Here is a 17,097-nt window from a genome sequence, read left to right on the forward strand (position 1 = left end):
TTACCAAGCGGGAAAGCGCCGGTAGATAGGCACAATAAATAAAACACACATACAGAATTTTGAGCTTTCGCAACCGGCGGCTGCTTCGTTGCGAAAGCTCGAAATTCTGTGTGTGTCTTTTATTTATTGTGCCTATCTACCGGCGCTTTCCCGCTTGGTAAGTCTTGGAATCTTTGTTTTTAATATATTTTCCCATGTGGAAGTTTCTTTCTATTTTTATATATATAATGTCTGCTTGTGTCTGTGTATGTATGTATGGATATGTGTGTGTGCGCGCGAGTATATACCTATCCTTTTTTCCCCCTAAGGTAAGTCTTTCCGCTCCCGGGATTGGAATTACTCCTTACCCTCTCCCTTAAAACCCACATCCTTTCATCTTTCCTGACGAAGCAACTGCCGGTTGCGAAAGCTCGTAATTTTGTGTGTGTGTGTTTGTGTGTTATTTTATTGTGCCTGTCTACCGGCGCTTTCCCGCTTGCTAAGTCTTGGAATCTTTGTTTTTAATATATTTTTCCCATGTGGAAGTTTCTTTAATATGCATTCTCTAATTTTTGGCAATTGCCTTTGTCTTTCAGTTTCTCAAAGTTAATGTGCCCTCTCTTCTGTCCTTTCCAGGTTTTTTTCAATTTAACCAGAACCTCAGCTATAACTAATATATGATCTGAATAAATATGTGCCCCTGGATAGCTTTTGACAGCATTTAGGCAATTTCATTATCTTTGTTGTATCATTATGTAATCAATTTGATATCTTTTGCTGTCAAATCAAGATATCCAAGTAGACCATCATCTTTTGTGGTTATCAAATAGAGTATTTCCAACTACAATGAAACTTTCATTGCAGTATTTCAACAATCTTATAAATATGGTACTCAAAAAAGAAATTTACAATAAATAAATATCACATAGCAACATTTTACATGAGTTAATTGTCATTCACTCTGAAGGCCTCTGGGATCGTGTTGACTTGAAAACACATCCCAGCATGCACCTAAACTGTAATCCAGTGACACAATATGCTTTTTGTCCAATTACTTTATTTAAAAACTTTGTATATATAAACAAGAGTTCATAGATTATCAATACAGATAGTGTAAAAATAAAGCTATTAAAATAGATAATGACTGTACAGCTGGAGAACTGCTGACTGAGGCATTAATCCCCTATCAGAACATACAAGCACGGTAATACACCTAACAGAAAAACAAAGAAAAATAATAGGACACTTACTATTGTTATAACAGCATTCACTAAATAAATAAAATTAGTAAATTTTAATTTGTTTAGCAATTAGATAACTAGCTTTGATGAGCTATGACAGATGAAACAAGTCCCTTTGTATAAAACCACATTACACTTTAACTGAGTATTTTATAGCTTCTGACAGTTAGCTCTTGATCAGTTTATGATAACACTTTATGTGTTGAGAGAGATGGTGGCTGTGCTTAAATGTGTTTCCACATAGAACACAAATGAACTGACGAACAACACCACACTCAAACCGCTGATGCCTGGATAGATTACGCTTTGCAGTATATGAGCGGCCACAGCGAGTGCACAAAAAATTGCCTGCAAAAGAGAAATAGATCAGCATATGTGTTAATGAACACATCCTTGCACAAGATACACAGATTATAAGCAAAATGTCTGCCTAAAGCTTTTATTAATGACAAAGGTAACAATTAAGATAAAAACAATGTAATTTATTGTTTTATTACCATCGTGAAATATATTTTTATTTCACAACTCACTAAGAGTACTGCCCAGTAGTTGCCTCAAGGAGGCACAGCTCCGAGTACAGCTAGTAGAAATACATAGAGACAAGGAACAGAAATTCTAAATTCCAGAACCTTAAGTTCTTAGTTCAATGTGGAAGGGGGGACTGGATGATGTAGGTTGGATGAAGAGAAAGGAGGAAGGGGCAACCCACAATAAGAGGGTCCTTTGGTTATGAAGACCACAAAATTCTATTTGATCGGCTAAAGCGTTATGGTACTAATGACATCCCTCAAGGATGGATGTAGTCTTCACTTCATAAGAAGCCAGCAGGCCACATTGACAGACTATGTCGTATGCACCAAAAAAAGGAATATCTCTGATTGAATTACTGTGACATGATTGTTTTATGTGCAAATCAAATCCTTTTTCATACATATGTAGTGTACTATTTAAGGAGACGTTGTTCACTGTACATATATTAGCATCCTGCATAGTTGAGTGAAACAGTGCTTCATTTTCTCATTTATATTTTTTTCACTACATTTAAATTTTGTGTCATGTATACATGTCTACAAGCTTAATCATTTCTTCCCCAAACACTAGTAAATTTTCATATAGCTACATTGAATCTGTTTTATTTCTTAACAATAATACATTTTGACATATAACTTAAGTGTTATTTGTGGTGTGTGAGTATTTACTTTCAATTGAATCATGTTTACATTTTGCTTGTAAATAAACATGAGAGCGAAGGATGACAATGTAGTTTTTCGCTGTGACATTATCAAATTAATGCTTCTAGGAATTCTTGATGTGTCAGATTTCTGTTCAGTCTCAAGCTTCTAGCGACTTCCTCAGTTGTCATCATCATAAGCTTTCAGTAGGGGTGGTAGCTTATTTATTTCGTCAAATTATTTCGTGACCTGTCACAAAGTCTTGGAACTTCCGTATGCTACCAGAGATGAACACTGGTAAGATGCTGATTTTGTTAGATGGTGTATGACTCATCCAATTTGTCTGTTGCCATTTCTGTGTACCACTAAGGTGTTTTTGTTACACATTCTGATCTCAATGTCTTCTTTGATGACAGTATGTAGATGCATGGGATAATAGTTCCATTTTAACAAATATAAACTTATATTTGTTAAAGAGGATGTGTTCACCATCAGCAGGGTTCTTGAAATCTTATTATTTAACAAGGCGTTGGTGTTCTGCACAGCATTCTGAAATGGTTTTCAGTGACTGAAGATTGTAACTACTACCATGTTCATATTATATTTTGTAAATTCCAGAAATATCAAGACCTAGGCTGTCTTTTACAGGGTGTAGTATGTCTTCAATTTTCTTGGGTGGTCAAAAAATTGACTGAATAGTGTCTCGGCCCAGGTTTCTGTCTGTTTTTTTTGCTGGTGACTGGGTATGTCTTTGTTTTTATTTCTTAGAGATGAGTAAAATAACATATTGATCACAATAGCCATTCTACCAGAATGCAATACTCAGATATCTGGTACTTGAATCCAGGTGTTCCTTGACACTGGAAGTTTCAGCTCTATGTATCAGTGTATTTAAAACTGCTTTCTTTTGGGCTGGATGAGAAATGATTTGTGCACTGCGATAAAGATCAGTCTGTGTTGGCTTCCAGAAAACAGAGTTCCCCAGACACGCATCTGATTTTCACTCACATAGAACATCTAAAAATTGTCCTCCTCTCTTTCTATCTCAGAGATGTATTTGAGATTAAGGTGCACAGTATTCATGTGATCAATTAACAGGTGATGAGGCTTCATTTCCTGTGCACAGACTATCAACATAGCAAAAGACACAAGATGGTCAAAGAGGAGCTATGTTTAATATGTGTTCTTTGAAATTCTCCATACAGAAACCAGTCAGTGCTGGAGACAATGGAGAATCCATAGTATTTCCCTCGGTCATTTCATAATATCTACCATTATACAAAATGTTGGTAGTTGTTAAAGTGTGGCAAAACAATTCGATAGTCTCAGGAGGGAAGTGGTGTGCTATTTATTTTAATGAATCTTCCACTGGGACTTTTGTGAACAAAGAGTCCAAATGTAAGTTTTGAATGAACTGATTCTGATTTGTTGAATTAGGCTGGCAATCATTTAAGAGTTTTCATATATTGTTAGCAATGACCAATAATTGGTTTAAGTAACTTGTTGAACTATTTCACTAACCTGTAGGTTGGAAAAACTACAGTATCGACAAGCAATGACACTTCATCATAATATGTTGTGACATTAAGAGCCTTCCTTTGTCACCAGGAAATGCAATTAGATCTTTGTCTCCCCGCAAAGAACCACATGTTAAATACAAGTCCTCTTCATCCATCTAGCTTCTTTCGCTATGCTGATGACACTTTTAAAATGTGGCCACATGGAATCCAAGAGAAAAAAGGAAAATTCCCAGTTTTAGAAAATCAGATGGACAGATAGGGCATTCTGTTCACCAGGCAGCAACATATACTAACCTACATTTCAGCGCACAAATCTTTCATCATCCAGCCCACAAGAAAGCAATTTGAAAGGGCCTGATGTACAAAGCTAAATCTGTCTTCATCTGGTTTCTGAGATCATATATCAAAGAAACCTATTATAACAATTCTTTTATACTGAAATCAACTTAACTTTGACTGTACTCCATTATCTTTGGGTTTTAACTCAATTTTTTACTTTGCAGCAGAAGAAACTTTTGTAACTGGGAACAATATCTTGCGTCTTTGAACGTGAAGGTCACACTATAACTACTAAATAATGTATGGAATTCATTCAACGTTAGCTTTCAATATATGAACAAAACCAAAAACTTACATCAATCTTCATGAACATTGTACTGACTGGCACAGATCAAGCACCTTACAAATCAACTCCAAGCTGAACTCACATGGTTACTATCATGTCTTGTTAACTAATTTTTCAATAATCACTATTAATTTCACATTATTGAACATCTAACACTAACTGATTTACAATTAAAAGTTACAGCTTTTCAAATAGTTACACATATCATGAATTATTGTGTGTTACGGAAAATCTTTTGTCATGCTTACAATCCAGAATACTCTGTGATTTTTATATTTAATTATATTACATTTCACAACAGTGTTTCCAAATAATGTTTTAATTACAGCTTCATTACTTTGAAAACTTTATTGCTGCCATAATTTTGGTGTTTGTGTACGAACACATATGGTTTGTGGGGCAACTAAATGGTAAGCCTCAATTCAAGAACTACTTGTGAGGGGACAACTACAAGAGTGTTCTTTGCTCTACTAATTTGTATGATAAAACTGATTACTTAACACAGGGTGCATAAACTGTAAATATAAAGGAAAATAACATTTCTTACAACAGAAGTAAACATATGAATAGACAAAACAGTAAATACAAACATACATTTGAGTTGAATATGTGACTGTGGTATCGAATACACCAGCTGTTTGTATCAGTCAATTTCATGGTACCCCACATTGCTACATTACACCCCCCCCCCCCCCAGAGTACTGTGATAAAAATATATTATTTCTTTTTACAAGAACAGTAAAATAAATGATAAAGTAAAATTATATACGATACTGATATTTTAATAAACTTGACTTGAATTTAAAACCACAATAATAAGAAAACATGATAAAGAATTAATTTAGAAATTGTTGGAGTTACATTAATGAGGTAGTATTTGTAACTTTTTGTTAAATACATCCATTAATTACAGACTTTTAATGATTGGCTTCTCTGAAGTTCTTATCTTCTATTCATCATCATTATTAACCCTTAATCTTGTATTTACTAGGAGAATCACATATTGGAGTGTCCCACTTTTTATCATCTCTTTAGTTACCTGACCGGCTTTGTCATTGATGCATATCTGAAATAGCTAAACTAGAGCACATAAACAGAAAACATAAAGTTATTTAACAGTCAGTGCTCAGGTACTGTCATGTTAACCTAGTTTTCTTAACATTAATCATGCTTTTTACTATGTCAAACATAGACATTTGAGATTTATATGCTGTTCACAAGTTCTAAACTTTTTTTTGCACATATTGTATACATGACTTGCATAGGATCACACAAAATGCACCACAACAAAAAATATCAAAAAAGTTGGTAAAAAGAAGAAGGAACATTATATACATGGCAATTGCTGTGGTAACAATGTGCATGAAAGAAAACCTGGAGCAATGTAAAGATTCATTCATAAGAAGTGTAATAATTAGTAAATATTATAATGGACATATTCAGCCTCTTCTTTGATCCCATATGAGCCTCTCACCTGTCCAATATTGAGCAGGAATGTACAGTGATCTTGTGTTTAGTCAATCATTTTAGTTTCTTTTATGTAAATGAAAATGTTAGGAAAATGTAGTATGAATTCATAATATTGTCCTCTCCATGTAATTATATGCAACTTCTTTGTATTCCAAAGATTTTGTTTTTCAGTATGGAAAAAACTGTAAGTATGGAAGCAAAAAGCAACAGGGTCAATCTTGGTGGGGGTTTGGATGTGCATGGATGGATGGGTGTGAGTGCAGAGTTAATTATTGAAAATTTAATTGTTTTGTGGGAGAAAGAACAGTTTTAATCATGGCTGAAAGTGAGAAAATTTAAGATTACAAAGACACAGCATGGAGATAGAGAATACAATAACTCAGAACTTTCTAGACCCAGATTGTTTTGCTATTGTTGCAACAGCTTACTGGAATTTTGAGATGCAAACTAATTCTGAAATTCAACATAGAAAGGGTATTGTAAAGGTGACAACTTTGAAGAAAAGAATAAAAAAAGTAAGAACAAGAATTACAAGGGAGAAGATTTTTTTTTTTTTTAGATCTACAGCAGAAGACGCCGAGAGACTCAGCTGAAGAGTACATCAAACAGCATAAAACCGAAAGCACTATCATCAAAATAAAGCAATGCATTCTGATCTATCTTAGCAGTACGCAGAGCTGTTTATCATGTTATTTTGAACAGAAGAGAGACTGTGGTTTTGCGCACTCTATGGACTGTCTTATGAGTGGAAGTTATAAGCCATTGTGTGTGTATTGAACAGTGGAATGTTTTAAAAATGAGTTTAAATAGCTTGAAACAGTTAATGAATGAATACCAATAACAGAGGGAGCTTGCCATTTAAAACATATGGCCACCTAGTTGTCCACTGTTAAACTATGAAACTGTCTATGTCACATAGTAATCCATTGTTAAACTATAAAATTGTGTCTACATCACATAGCCATACATTATTAAACAATAAAACTGTGTCTACATGTTTCTAGCCAGCAAAATCCAGTCCTACATGATATTCTGAAATCATTCCAAAATTTTGAAGTGTTTGTCCAGTCACAAGATGACATCCTGAAGCAGCTGGAGAAAAATTATTTGCTTTTTAGTATATAATTTTCCTACTGAATTTCAAAAATAGATGCAGCATGGTAGCATCAAAGAACAGCCAACTCAGGCAGTATAATGCCAGGTGAGATGATGAATTTTCCAGCATTTTCTACAATATTATGAGCATGTTTACTACAACATAATAACAGTATTTTGCATTCCATAAGAAAAGAAACAAACAGAATTTTATTGCATATCATTTCATAAATCAGCATAAAACTATCTTGCAATTGTAATTTGTAATTACACCATGTAATTTTAACTGCACAAGCATTAGAGATGGTATGTAATGTAACATTTTACTGAAATGATTAATCATCTCATTACAGAAGTAATTATCTTCTTAATTTATTTATGTGTGGTAGAGGAAAATATCAATACTCTTTTGCTTAACAAGAACAAGATTAAATATTAACATTATGTGACATACATCACAAAAATATCCAAGTATAACATTCAATTTACAGCTACTTTGAGTCTCCAGTTTTATTAAGAAGTGCGTTCAGGATATCTTACTGAGATAATTTTAGTTAGGAGGGCTCAAATTGTGACCTCATTGGAGTCTGGTGTACTATTTGTGCTGGTACACTGGACTTTTATTATTGGTGCATTATAGCCAGGAGATAGAATACTGGATTTGGTTATCCCAGTCAGATGTAATAGGCCATATTCTGGATTTAATATAATCATTTTCAACGTATAATATTGGCGAAAACTGTCTTAACAAATCCACTTTGAAAGGAAGTTTTTTGAAATGTTTGATTAGGACTATTTTACTTAGCTTGCACAGAGCAAGTGTGACATAAAGTTTAACACAAAATACAAAATATATCACTCTGAAGGTAATAGTGACAAAATATACATGAAATTATACACTTCACAGTTACATACATTTTGGGTGACAACTCCTTTCACAAGATCCCAAGCTGAAAAATTCAACATAGATATTGATGCATACAAAAGAAAATTGATCTTACAGCTGTACAACTTATCTATCAATTTTTAAAGCAGTGTGGGAGAGCAATAAGTCACTTTTAAATTTACAGGTATGGACACAGTGGTGACAAGATCTGGTAGGATACTTTAATTTTGGATTCTCTTTCTTTTCATCTAAGTCTCATTACTCCTCCTCATTTTCAAAATTGAATTGTCATTAAAACAATATGACTCGATCTATTCTAGTACATTGTCTGTTAGACATGTTAGTTCCAATCATATTATGCACAACAGGTACCCAAGATGACCCAACAGAAAATTATATCACACTTCAAAATCCTTTGCTTGAATTTCAGTTACCATGACACTTCAGAAGCAAATACATCTTCCTCGAGACAAGCAAATTCTACTTCTCTATGACTTCATACTTTGACAATCCATTATACTCCTATGATCGCAGGGATGGTTCGAGATCATTTTTTCACCCAAGTGAATTATCACTTGGCGCCCAATGTGTCACTTTTCACAACAAGCTGTGACATGCATTGTACACAAATCTTACACATGGGCTACTCTCTCAGCTTGATTGCCTAAGCAGCTGTCACTAATTGTGATATGTCCTTCATAAAACTCATGCAGTTGTGGCATTTGTGGTGCCCACCTCATCTTGGCCCCAAGCAGCAGCTTGTGTTGCTTGGGCTTCAAAATGGCCCAGTATGAACATACTATACTAAAAATTTTGAGTCACTGTATGGCACACAGCTCTAATCTCTATCAACTAATGCTCCACTGCAGAGTGAAAATACATCATGGAAAAGATGTTCCTTTAGATTGAATAGAATGGATCATTTTCTATCACATCTTTATTCAATTGCAAATGAAATTAATGTTCTCTCATTGTAGTTAGATACACTGTAATGAAAATGTTCGGGTCCTACCCCTGCTTCATTTTCCAATTTTCACAACAGTTTTTGTTGCTTATGACAAAATGACCCAACACAGAATCCTAAGAATAGGTGCACTGTGATGACTCCCTCCATTCACCTCCACTCGTAGCAGCAGACAATGGGCTGCACTGATCAAAAACCAGCAATGAGCAAAGCGCCTGACAGGTAAGGTACCACTGTACCTACACAGCACCCTCACTGGTCACTTCTGCAGAAAGTAGAGTTTAGACTGCCATGCCTGTCAAACTGCTGCTTCAGCAGTCTCTTTTTCCACTTCCACAAGGCAACATCTCCCGCACTCTGGCCAGTTCATCCCAGGCAACACCACGTGGTTCGCACTGTTATCTGCCACTCTTCGTTAGAGTACATGCATATGAATGCACAGCAGGATATTGCACCCATGTCCAGTGTCAGAGTTATCTCGCAGCCCAATTAATGAGAAGAATAGTGACATGTCTTCTGTACTACTTTCCCAAGCGCATTCCCTCAAGGAGATTCCCTTGGCTGCAGCTTCCAAGCCTGATGCCAGATACCTGTTTCATCCCCCCAGTATCAGAACCTGAAAGACTGTGTGCACTGTTGTGTACTTAGTGTGGTGAAGTGCAGTGTGCGCCGGGAGTACCGTGCGGGTTTATTACTGTTCCATTCCAGTCGTTTTGGCACTCCTCTACCACCAAGCATGCCACTGAAGCCAATTTTCTCATGCTGCTAGACGACACTGAACAAAGTACTGTAAACTAATCCATCCTACACAAAGACTCCACCATGAGTGGGGAGACCCCTTCATTAAGAGGTAATAACTTTTTAAATTTTTTTGTAGTTTTTAGCTTTTATGAATAGTATCTCCAAACCAGCTGATGTGTCTCTTTCAGCATGGCCTATTATTTATTGTTGCCTTTGTTAATAAGAAAGCCTCTATAGATATGTATGCCTGTGAGCAGCATAGGAGGGAACCTTTAAACTGTTTCTTCACAGGTGACCCCCTCCTAACCAAAATGCCAAGTCCCATTACCGAAACATGCTAGTTTTTCTTTTCATTACTCCTGTTAGCACACCCCACTTGGTGGTTGTGGGATTGAAGGGACCAGACTGCTACAGTCATCGGTCCCCCACTTGATCACAAAATCAGTTCCTATTATGTTGACCAGACACATCCCTCTCACACCCCCACTCACAGTTTGCCTTCTAAACTCCCCTCCCGCATCCTCCTTGCATCCCTCCCACCATCGCTCACCTCCACACATGCCCTCCCCATGCCCATCACACACGCCCTGCCTCTGCATGCACCATCACGCCCCACTTGCAGCTGACAGCCACGCACCTCAACAACTCACAGTTTTATCATGTGGCATACTGAATCCTCCTTTCTACAGCAACACACAATGGAAACCGTATTGCGTAGTCCTCGCCGTGTGTGTCCCACTTGCCTTCTTCTCCACAATCTTGCATATCTGACAGGCTGTCCACACTATTGAGTCAGAATGTACTGCCATATGTTCCCACTCCTGGAGTGGTCACACCTGACAGGCTCTCTAGCCAGGAGTCTCCCATTACCCCTCCCACCCCAGCATCTATGAGCAATTTGGAGGTGTCAGATCTTTGTACACAACTGTCAGCACTACAAAACTAATTGACTCAGCTGACAAACGGGGCAGTGCACCCAGCATAAGCCGACTCTGCAGACCCACGCCCGGTAAAGCGGCTGTTCACCTGCCCCCTTTCAACCCACGAGACACATGCCTGTGGTTTATTTCCATCGATGCAGTTTTTGCAGGGTGCTCTATCATGAACAATGCAATGAAATTTGGGATGATTCTCAGCCACATAAGTCCAACCACTGCTACCCAAGTACAGGATCTTATTTCACACCTACCTCCTCTTGGCAGCTACACTAAACTAAAAGACCACATTGTATCCAGCTTTGTGCCTTCGGAGCTACAACAGGCAGGTAAGTTTAACATCACACAAGCAGTATGATAACATCTGCCCATCCCTGATGCTGGGTCACATCTGAGCACTCATCGAACTTCCTTCCCAAAAACCTGTTTCTAAATTGCTGCCTCTTGCACCTTCCCACTCCCACAGAGGCTACCCTGGCCTCACATGCTCATCTATCATTAGGAGACACAATCGTCTCGGCAGATTAACTGTTCAAAAGCTAGACTCCTATCCCTCCACAGCTGCAGCACAGAACACTGTTCTGGCTGGTATTCATCCACCCTACCACAAGCCCCTACGAGCGTGACATCACTCGCACCACTTGCCACTAATGACCCTCCACCCAGCATGCAGGCCCCTGACCTCTAACAGATTCTGATATGCCTGAGATCCGAGACAGCAGCACTTATCATCAGCATTGTCTGCCTACACCTCACACACCTGCCGCCAGGTACTGACTGCCCCCCCCCCCACCCATGCAATGCTGGCCCAGGCAAAAACAGCCGTCCTGACTGGCACAGTTCTAACCACCCCCCTGACCGCCACTGCCAACTAGGCACAGCTTGCTGGTACCACCAAAGACTGGCAAGAATGCCACCAACTGCAAACCTCCATGCTCCTAGTCCCGAAACGCTGGTAGCCACTGGCAGTGGAGTCCCCTGTTGCTGTATCGCTTCACAGCACCTATTCATATGGGATTTGAATGATGCTAGTTCCCCTTTCCAGTACCTCATTGACACCTACTCTAATTTATCCATATTTCCCATAAACTACTACTAAATACCATCCCCCCCTCCCCTCTCCTCTCCTCATCCCAAGCCAACAACTAAGCCATTCACACTTATAGGGTGCTTAGCTGTTCACTCAATTTAGGCCTTTGGTGTGAACTCTCATGGACGTTCGTGGTCATGGATATTACCAATCCCATAGTGGCAAATGACTTCCTTAGTCATTACAGTCTACTGGCCAACATAACAAAGTGTCATTTAGTTGATGGAAACTCTGGGAGGTCCATAAGTTGCATTTTCCATCCCACCATGAAACAGTTGGCGATTTCAGTCCCTTATGCTCAGCTCCTTGCAGAATTTCCCCCTCCTAATCCAGACAGCCGGTGCCCCCAAGAACGTTCAGTATGGCGCTAAGCACTATATTACCACTAGCCCTGCCCCCCCCCCCCCCCCATTTTCTGCTGCAACCACATCCCCCCCCCCTCCCCCACCTTACAAGTGCAAAACCACACTAAAGGTGTTTGAAGAGCTTCTCGCCGCCGGCAAACTTCACCCTTCCAAAATTCCTGGGCTTCAGCTCTTAACCTAATCCCCAAGCCCCAAGAAGGACAGTTCCTGGGACCCATGTGGTAATTACCATAAACTCAATGCTCCCACCATCCCTGAACCTAACCTGCTCCAGCCCTTCACACTTACAACAGTGCCGTCTCGGGAGCTATTTTCTTCAATAAGATAGATTGTACTAAAGACTACACGCAAATTCCCATTGTCCCAGAGGACACTGAGAAAACAGCCATAATTACACCTTTTGGCCTGTTCAAGAGTGCATTCATGACATTCGGCTTCCACAGTGCTGCAGAAACATGGCAGTGACTTTTCGAATACATCCTCTGGGGCACATTCGGGAATTTCACCTACCTAGATGATGTACTCAGCTAGTCCAGGGACCCTACTGAACACCACCAACACCTACACAAAATTTTGTTACACTTACAGAAAGCTGGAGTGATCCTCAACATGACAAAATGCATTTTTGGATTGAACGAGGTTGAATTCCTCTAACACTTAGTCTCTGCTGCTATCTCATGGCCCCCTCTCCAAAACAGTACAAGCAGTAACCAACTTTTCATGCCCTACTATCTTCAAAGGCGTCTGACATTTCATCAGCATCGTTAACTTTTTCCATCAACTTCTTACGAAAGCTGCTGACACCCTAGACTCTCTTACTAAAACATTTTGGGCAATAAAAACAAAGGCAACAAACTGGTCTCTTGGACCCAGACCACAATCGCGAGCTTAAAAAAAACCAAAACAGGACCTTACCAATGAGGCCCTTTTGGCCCACCCCAATCCTAGTGGGCTCCCTCCCCTTCTAGCAGCAGAGGGGGGGGGGGGGGGGCTGTGCTGAGGTTCTGGCCGGCACATTGACCCTCATTGTTAATCAACTGGGCAGATCGGTCCAGGGCTAGAGCACCACCACATCCCAGAAGCACCACCTCAATATGCACAATACGGCAAAAGCATAAAGTAATCACCTGCCAACATTGATGAAATCACAAAATAATCACATACAATATGACAGAAAATAATAAAGAAACATTAATGTTTATAGACTGGTAATGTACAGGTCATCCTGAATTACAGTGTAAAGGCTTTCTCATTAGAAAATGGTATGGCTTACTAAATAACCTGTCGGTCTGTAAACTGCAGATTCGTCACAAATCAGGAATAATTACTTACAATTATAGCAAGCAGCTTCATAACTTCTGTAGAATAACAGAAATGACATCATAATAGACACTTTCAGGAAGATGAAACAGTGTTTTGAAAAATTTCTTCATCATATGTGAGGACACTTCAACAATAGTTTTTGATTAGCACAAACATTATCAAAATCCATTAACAAAGGAAGAATGCATGGACTGACAAAAGAAGAAAACATGGATAGGTTGATAGAAAAATAGTAGACACAACATTAGAAAATGAAATCAGAAGGAAATGCTACATAGTTAGAGGTCCTTGTGCTTGCTACACAGGTGGCATGCAGAGAATGCATATGACCCTGAGGGAATCACTCAAAAGTGTGTCCAGAGCATAAAGTGATTCATAACATAGTTAAATTTTAAATCCTAGCTAAATATGACCTTTGTACAATTCCCCAGTCAAAAGTTCATCCTGACAATCCATGTTTCCTAACATCAATCATCATGCAGCATAAACTGAATATACCTTTTCATCCAAAATTATGCAATTAGTATACTACGTAGGTCAGACAAAATTGTTTATAATGGCAATGTATTTCCCTGTAACTGCAGAATATTTAGAAAACATTAACTGCTGAGGAAGAATGTCTAGAATGATAGTTGGAGATGACTTCAATAGACAAAAATAAGATGATGCAACATTTGAAAATGGAATAAGAAAAAAAAATACTACATAGCTAGAGGACATTGTTCCTGCCACATATGATATACATAGAATGTACAGCTCCCCGAGGTTAACATAGGCACTTTCCTCAGAATAAAAGCAATTCACAACATATTAAGTTCAATCCCTAATGAATGTGTATTTAGTACAAATCATCTTTTCAGTATTGGATGCTAGACAAAGCTATAAACATTTAGCAACCTTTGTCTCATCATCTCTTCTTACCATGAAAAAGTACAAGGCATTAAGTAATAAACACAGGATAATAATTAATTATCCACATAAAAAACCTAAGAGTAAGTAAAGTGACTAAAGACAATTATTTTTAGTTCATTATAAGTTTGCAAATATTACTCTTGTTTTTCTGCTCAGCATAGTGATCATCAGGTGGCTTTTTATCTTTCTTTCCTAACACAATTTGTGGTACTTTTAGCATAACACGTTCAAAGTTAAGCACTATTCTACTTTTGCATTTTATTGCTGCTTCTTTCTTTAACTTTACTTTGAAACTGAGATTACATGATTTTCAGACAGTAGTAAACAAATCTACTCTGCAAACAGCAGTTTCTTTTCTCCTTAATGTAACTGACATGCCAGATCTGTGAAACTTTTTATTTTTTAAATTAATCATTCCACATAATTTAGCAACATTTACAACATTCTTACAAAAATGGTTTGAAATAAAACTATATGGCGTTTGGATAGTGAATGAAATTATCTCGACAGAAATTCATGTTTTTGTATTAGAACCAAACATGTTGCATAACTGCACATCAAACTTGTTTCAGTTATTTTTAAACTGACAACAGAATCCATTTAAATCCATTTCCCACCAGTTAAGAGGCATCTGAAAACAAAATGTTGAAAATGTTTCACAAACAGATACATTTCATGAGATTCCTAGAGTTCCTTCCATACAACTTGTTTATGAGTAAAAAGCTCTAAATGGTTTTCAGCATTTGTGTAGTTTACTCCACTCAAAATGTCACCATCATTATATAAATTAATTCTATGATCGTCAACTTTTTAGCTATAGCAGGAAAAATGATGTTTCCATCATCAATTGCATCAATGTCTACAGCATTTGAATTATGTTTCACTTGAGCATTGAACTGTTCCTGTTTTAATTCTCAAGTGGAAATTAATTGAAAAACTCATCTCTGATTTCTGCGATGAGAATATTGTTATTTAAGAGTCCAGTTTTTAATTATCTGTTCAAAACATCAATTTTGTTGTTGAGTTTAGATTAACTCACCGATCAAAATACAAACTGAGCTACCCAATAAACTACTCTGTTTGTTCAGACTTGTTGACCCATTGCATCTACCTTTTCATCCATTTCCCTCATAATCAGTTCAACTTGTGACATCAATATAAACATTGACCTGATTATTTGGATGTAAAGTTCGAGATGATGCAGCCTGTTTTTGTGACTTGTACATACAAGTGTACATGCTTGTACTTAAACACACATTTGTATCAAAATATAAAGCGAAGTGTTTGATTTCGGGATAGTAACCCATCACATTCCCACAATGGCAATCCCATTATGACTTTCGAGTACATTCCGTGTCTTCTGTGCTGGTTCATAGTGCTACAAGTGACTGTTTGACACCATGACTTCTCCACACAACACTTTCCTCATGGAAGCTCAAACCAACTCTCCAGACGTATTCATCACATCTCCTGCGAACGTATTTTCTCCTGCTTACTAAAATCCACATACTACACCCACATCAAATAAGATGTCTATCTCGCCACAACAGCTGTTTGCTGCAGCTCTGGCCAGAACAATGCACTCCGGGTTCGTATGGCCTGATTGTGTTCATCACCATATGCAGTTAAACTCAGACAATATTCAGAACAGTTTCTTGCAATCATAATCTTAATGCACAGGTTAGGTTGCCTCCACAGCTGAACATTCATTCACAGTGTGCTCCCGCGATTGTTACTATGGTGCCTCTGCATTGCCATCATTAACGCAACATGTAACATGTTTCAATCAGCTGTCCTCCGCACCTGTTATGACTACTGCGAATACTAGCCAAGGATATATCATCATTGGTAGTACACCATGGGCATTCCCCAGGACGTCCTCGCGGGCGGTTGACCATAATAGTGTGAGGTCAGTTTATGGGCCAGCACCTGCTGCTAGTGTATTGCAACTGATGGACACATGCCACCAGCCCCATCTGGCGACATACATCACTGCACAACAAACTTTGCTGCTGCCGTGAGTTTTGGACTTTAATTGATGCCGCACATGTTCACAATCCTCCACCCCCTCCCACCTCCCCTCTACTTCCCCAGCCCTCACAGAGGGTTCCAGTTTCTACTGTAAACTCACTCGCTGTTTCCACATCACCAGCTTTGCCTGCCGTGACAGCCTTCTGCATTTTCTCTTAAATTGAACATTTCAATGTGAAGCCACTGGCTGGCATATCAGTTTTGGGGACCCTGTCTCCTGCCGCCCTTCTGCCCACACATTTCACGGAACCAACCATGCCTGCTGCAAAAACCTTCCATGAGGCAACAGGTATGTTCATGGTCACACACATGGCAATTGCGACAAACATGTTTTTGGACCTATAACCCCCTCCGCTGGTACGTCCATTTTCTTTGCGAAACTGCCCATGCCTGCCGCGCGGGACTCAAGTGCTAATGTTCCCTGGCCAGAATGGGATTTCACAGCTCACAAGGACAATTTAGTGATCTCGGAGGTTCCTAATTCTCCTCCATCTACTCCTCATGGACACCTACCAAAGTTACCACCCGTGTCAGAAGACTACCCTGAGTCGTGGTTCACTTTAGTAGAGCAAGAGCACATTTTTGAGCTACGTCATGTTTCTGATGACAATTCCAGGTTTCTGTGCCTCATGAGACACCTTCACGACAATTCGGACCTGATCTGTGTCCTGCTCTTCTCTCTGTTATCAGCTCCGAAGTATGACTTTGCCAAGAAGACAATTACTGAGTGCCTTGCCTGTTACCCCCA

The 17,097-nt window shown here is 38.6% G+C and overlaps 1 protein-coding gene across 2 annotated transcripts in view; it reads right to left on the reverse strand.

Annotated features, from left to right (window-relative positions):
* Positions 1–1,014: 1,014 nt before the first annotated feature.
* The window catches only part of LOC126355242 (uncharacterized), a 51,627-nt gene continuing 35,544 nt past the window's right edge, over positions 1,015–17,097 (reverse strand). The window contains exons 5-6 of one of the 2 annotated variants that reach the window (XM_050005523.1): positions 12,999–13,210; positions 1,029–1,568 (exon numbers count right to left, since the gene is read on the reverse strand). In XM_050005523.1, the coding sequence (XP_049861480.1) occupies positions 13,028–13,210 (183 nt within the window). In that variant the 3' untranslated portion in view covers positions 1,029–1,568; positions 12,999–13,027. Of the gene's footprint in view, positions 1,569–12,998; positions 13,211–17,097 lie in introns of both variants that reach the window. The other variant, XM_050005524.1, reaches the window with a different exon arrangement.

The sequence above is a fragment of the Schistocerca gregaria genome, chromosome 3 (genome assembly GCF_023897955.1).
Source record: "Schistocerca gregaria isolate iqSchGreg1 chromosome 3, iqSchGreg1.2, whole genome shotgun sequence".
Lineage (NCBI taxonomy): Eukaryota > Metazoa > Arthropoda > Insecta > Orthoptera > Acrididae > Schistocerca > Schistocerca gregaria.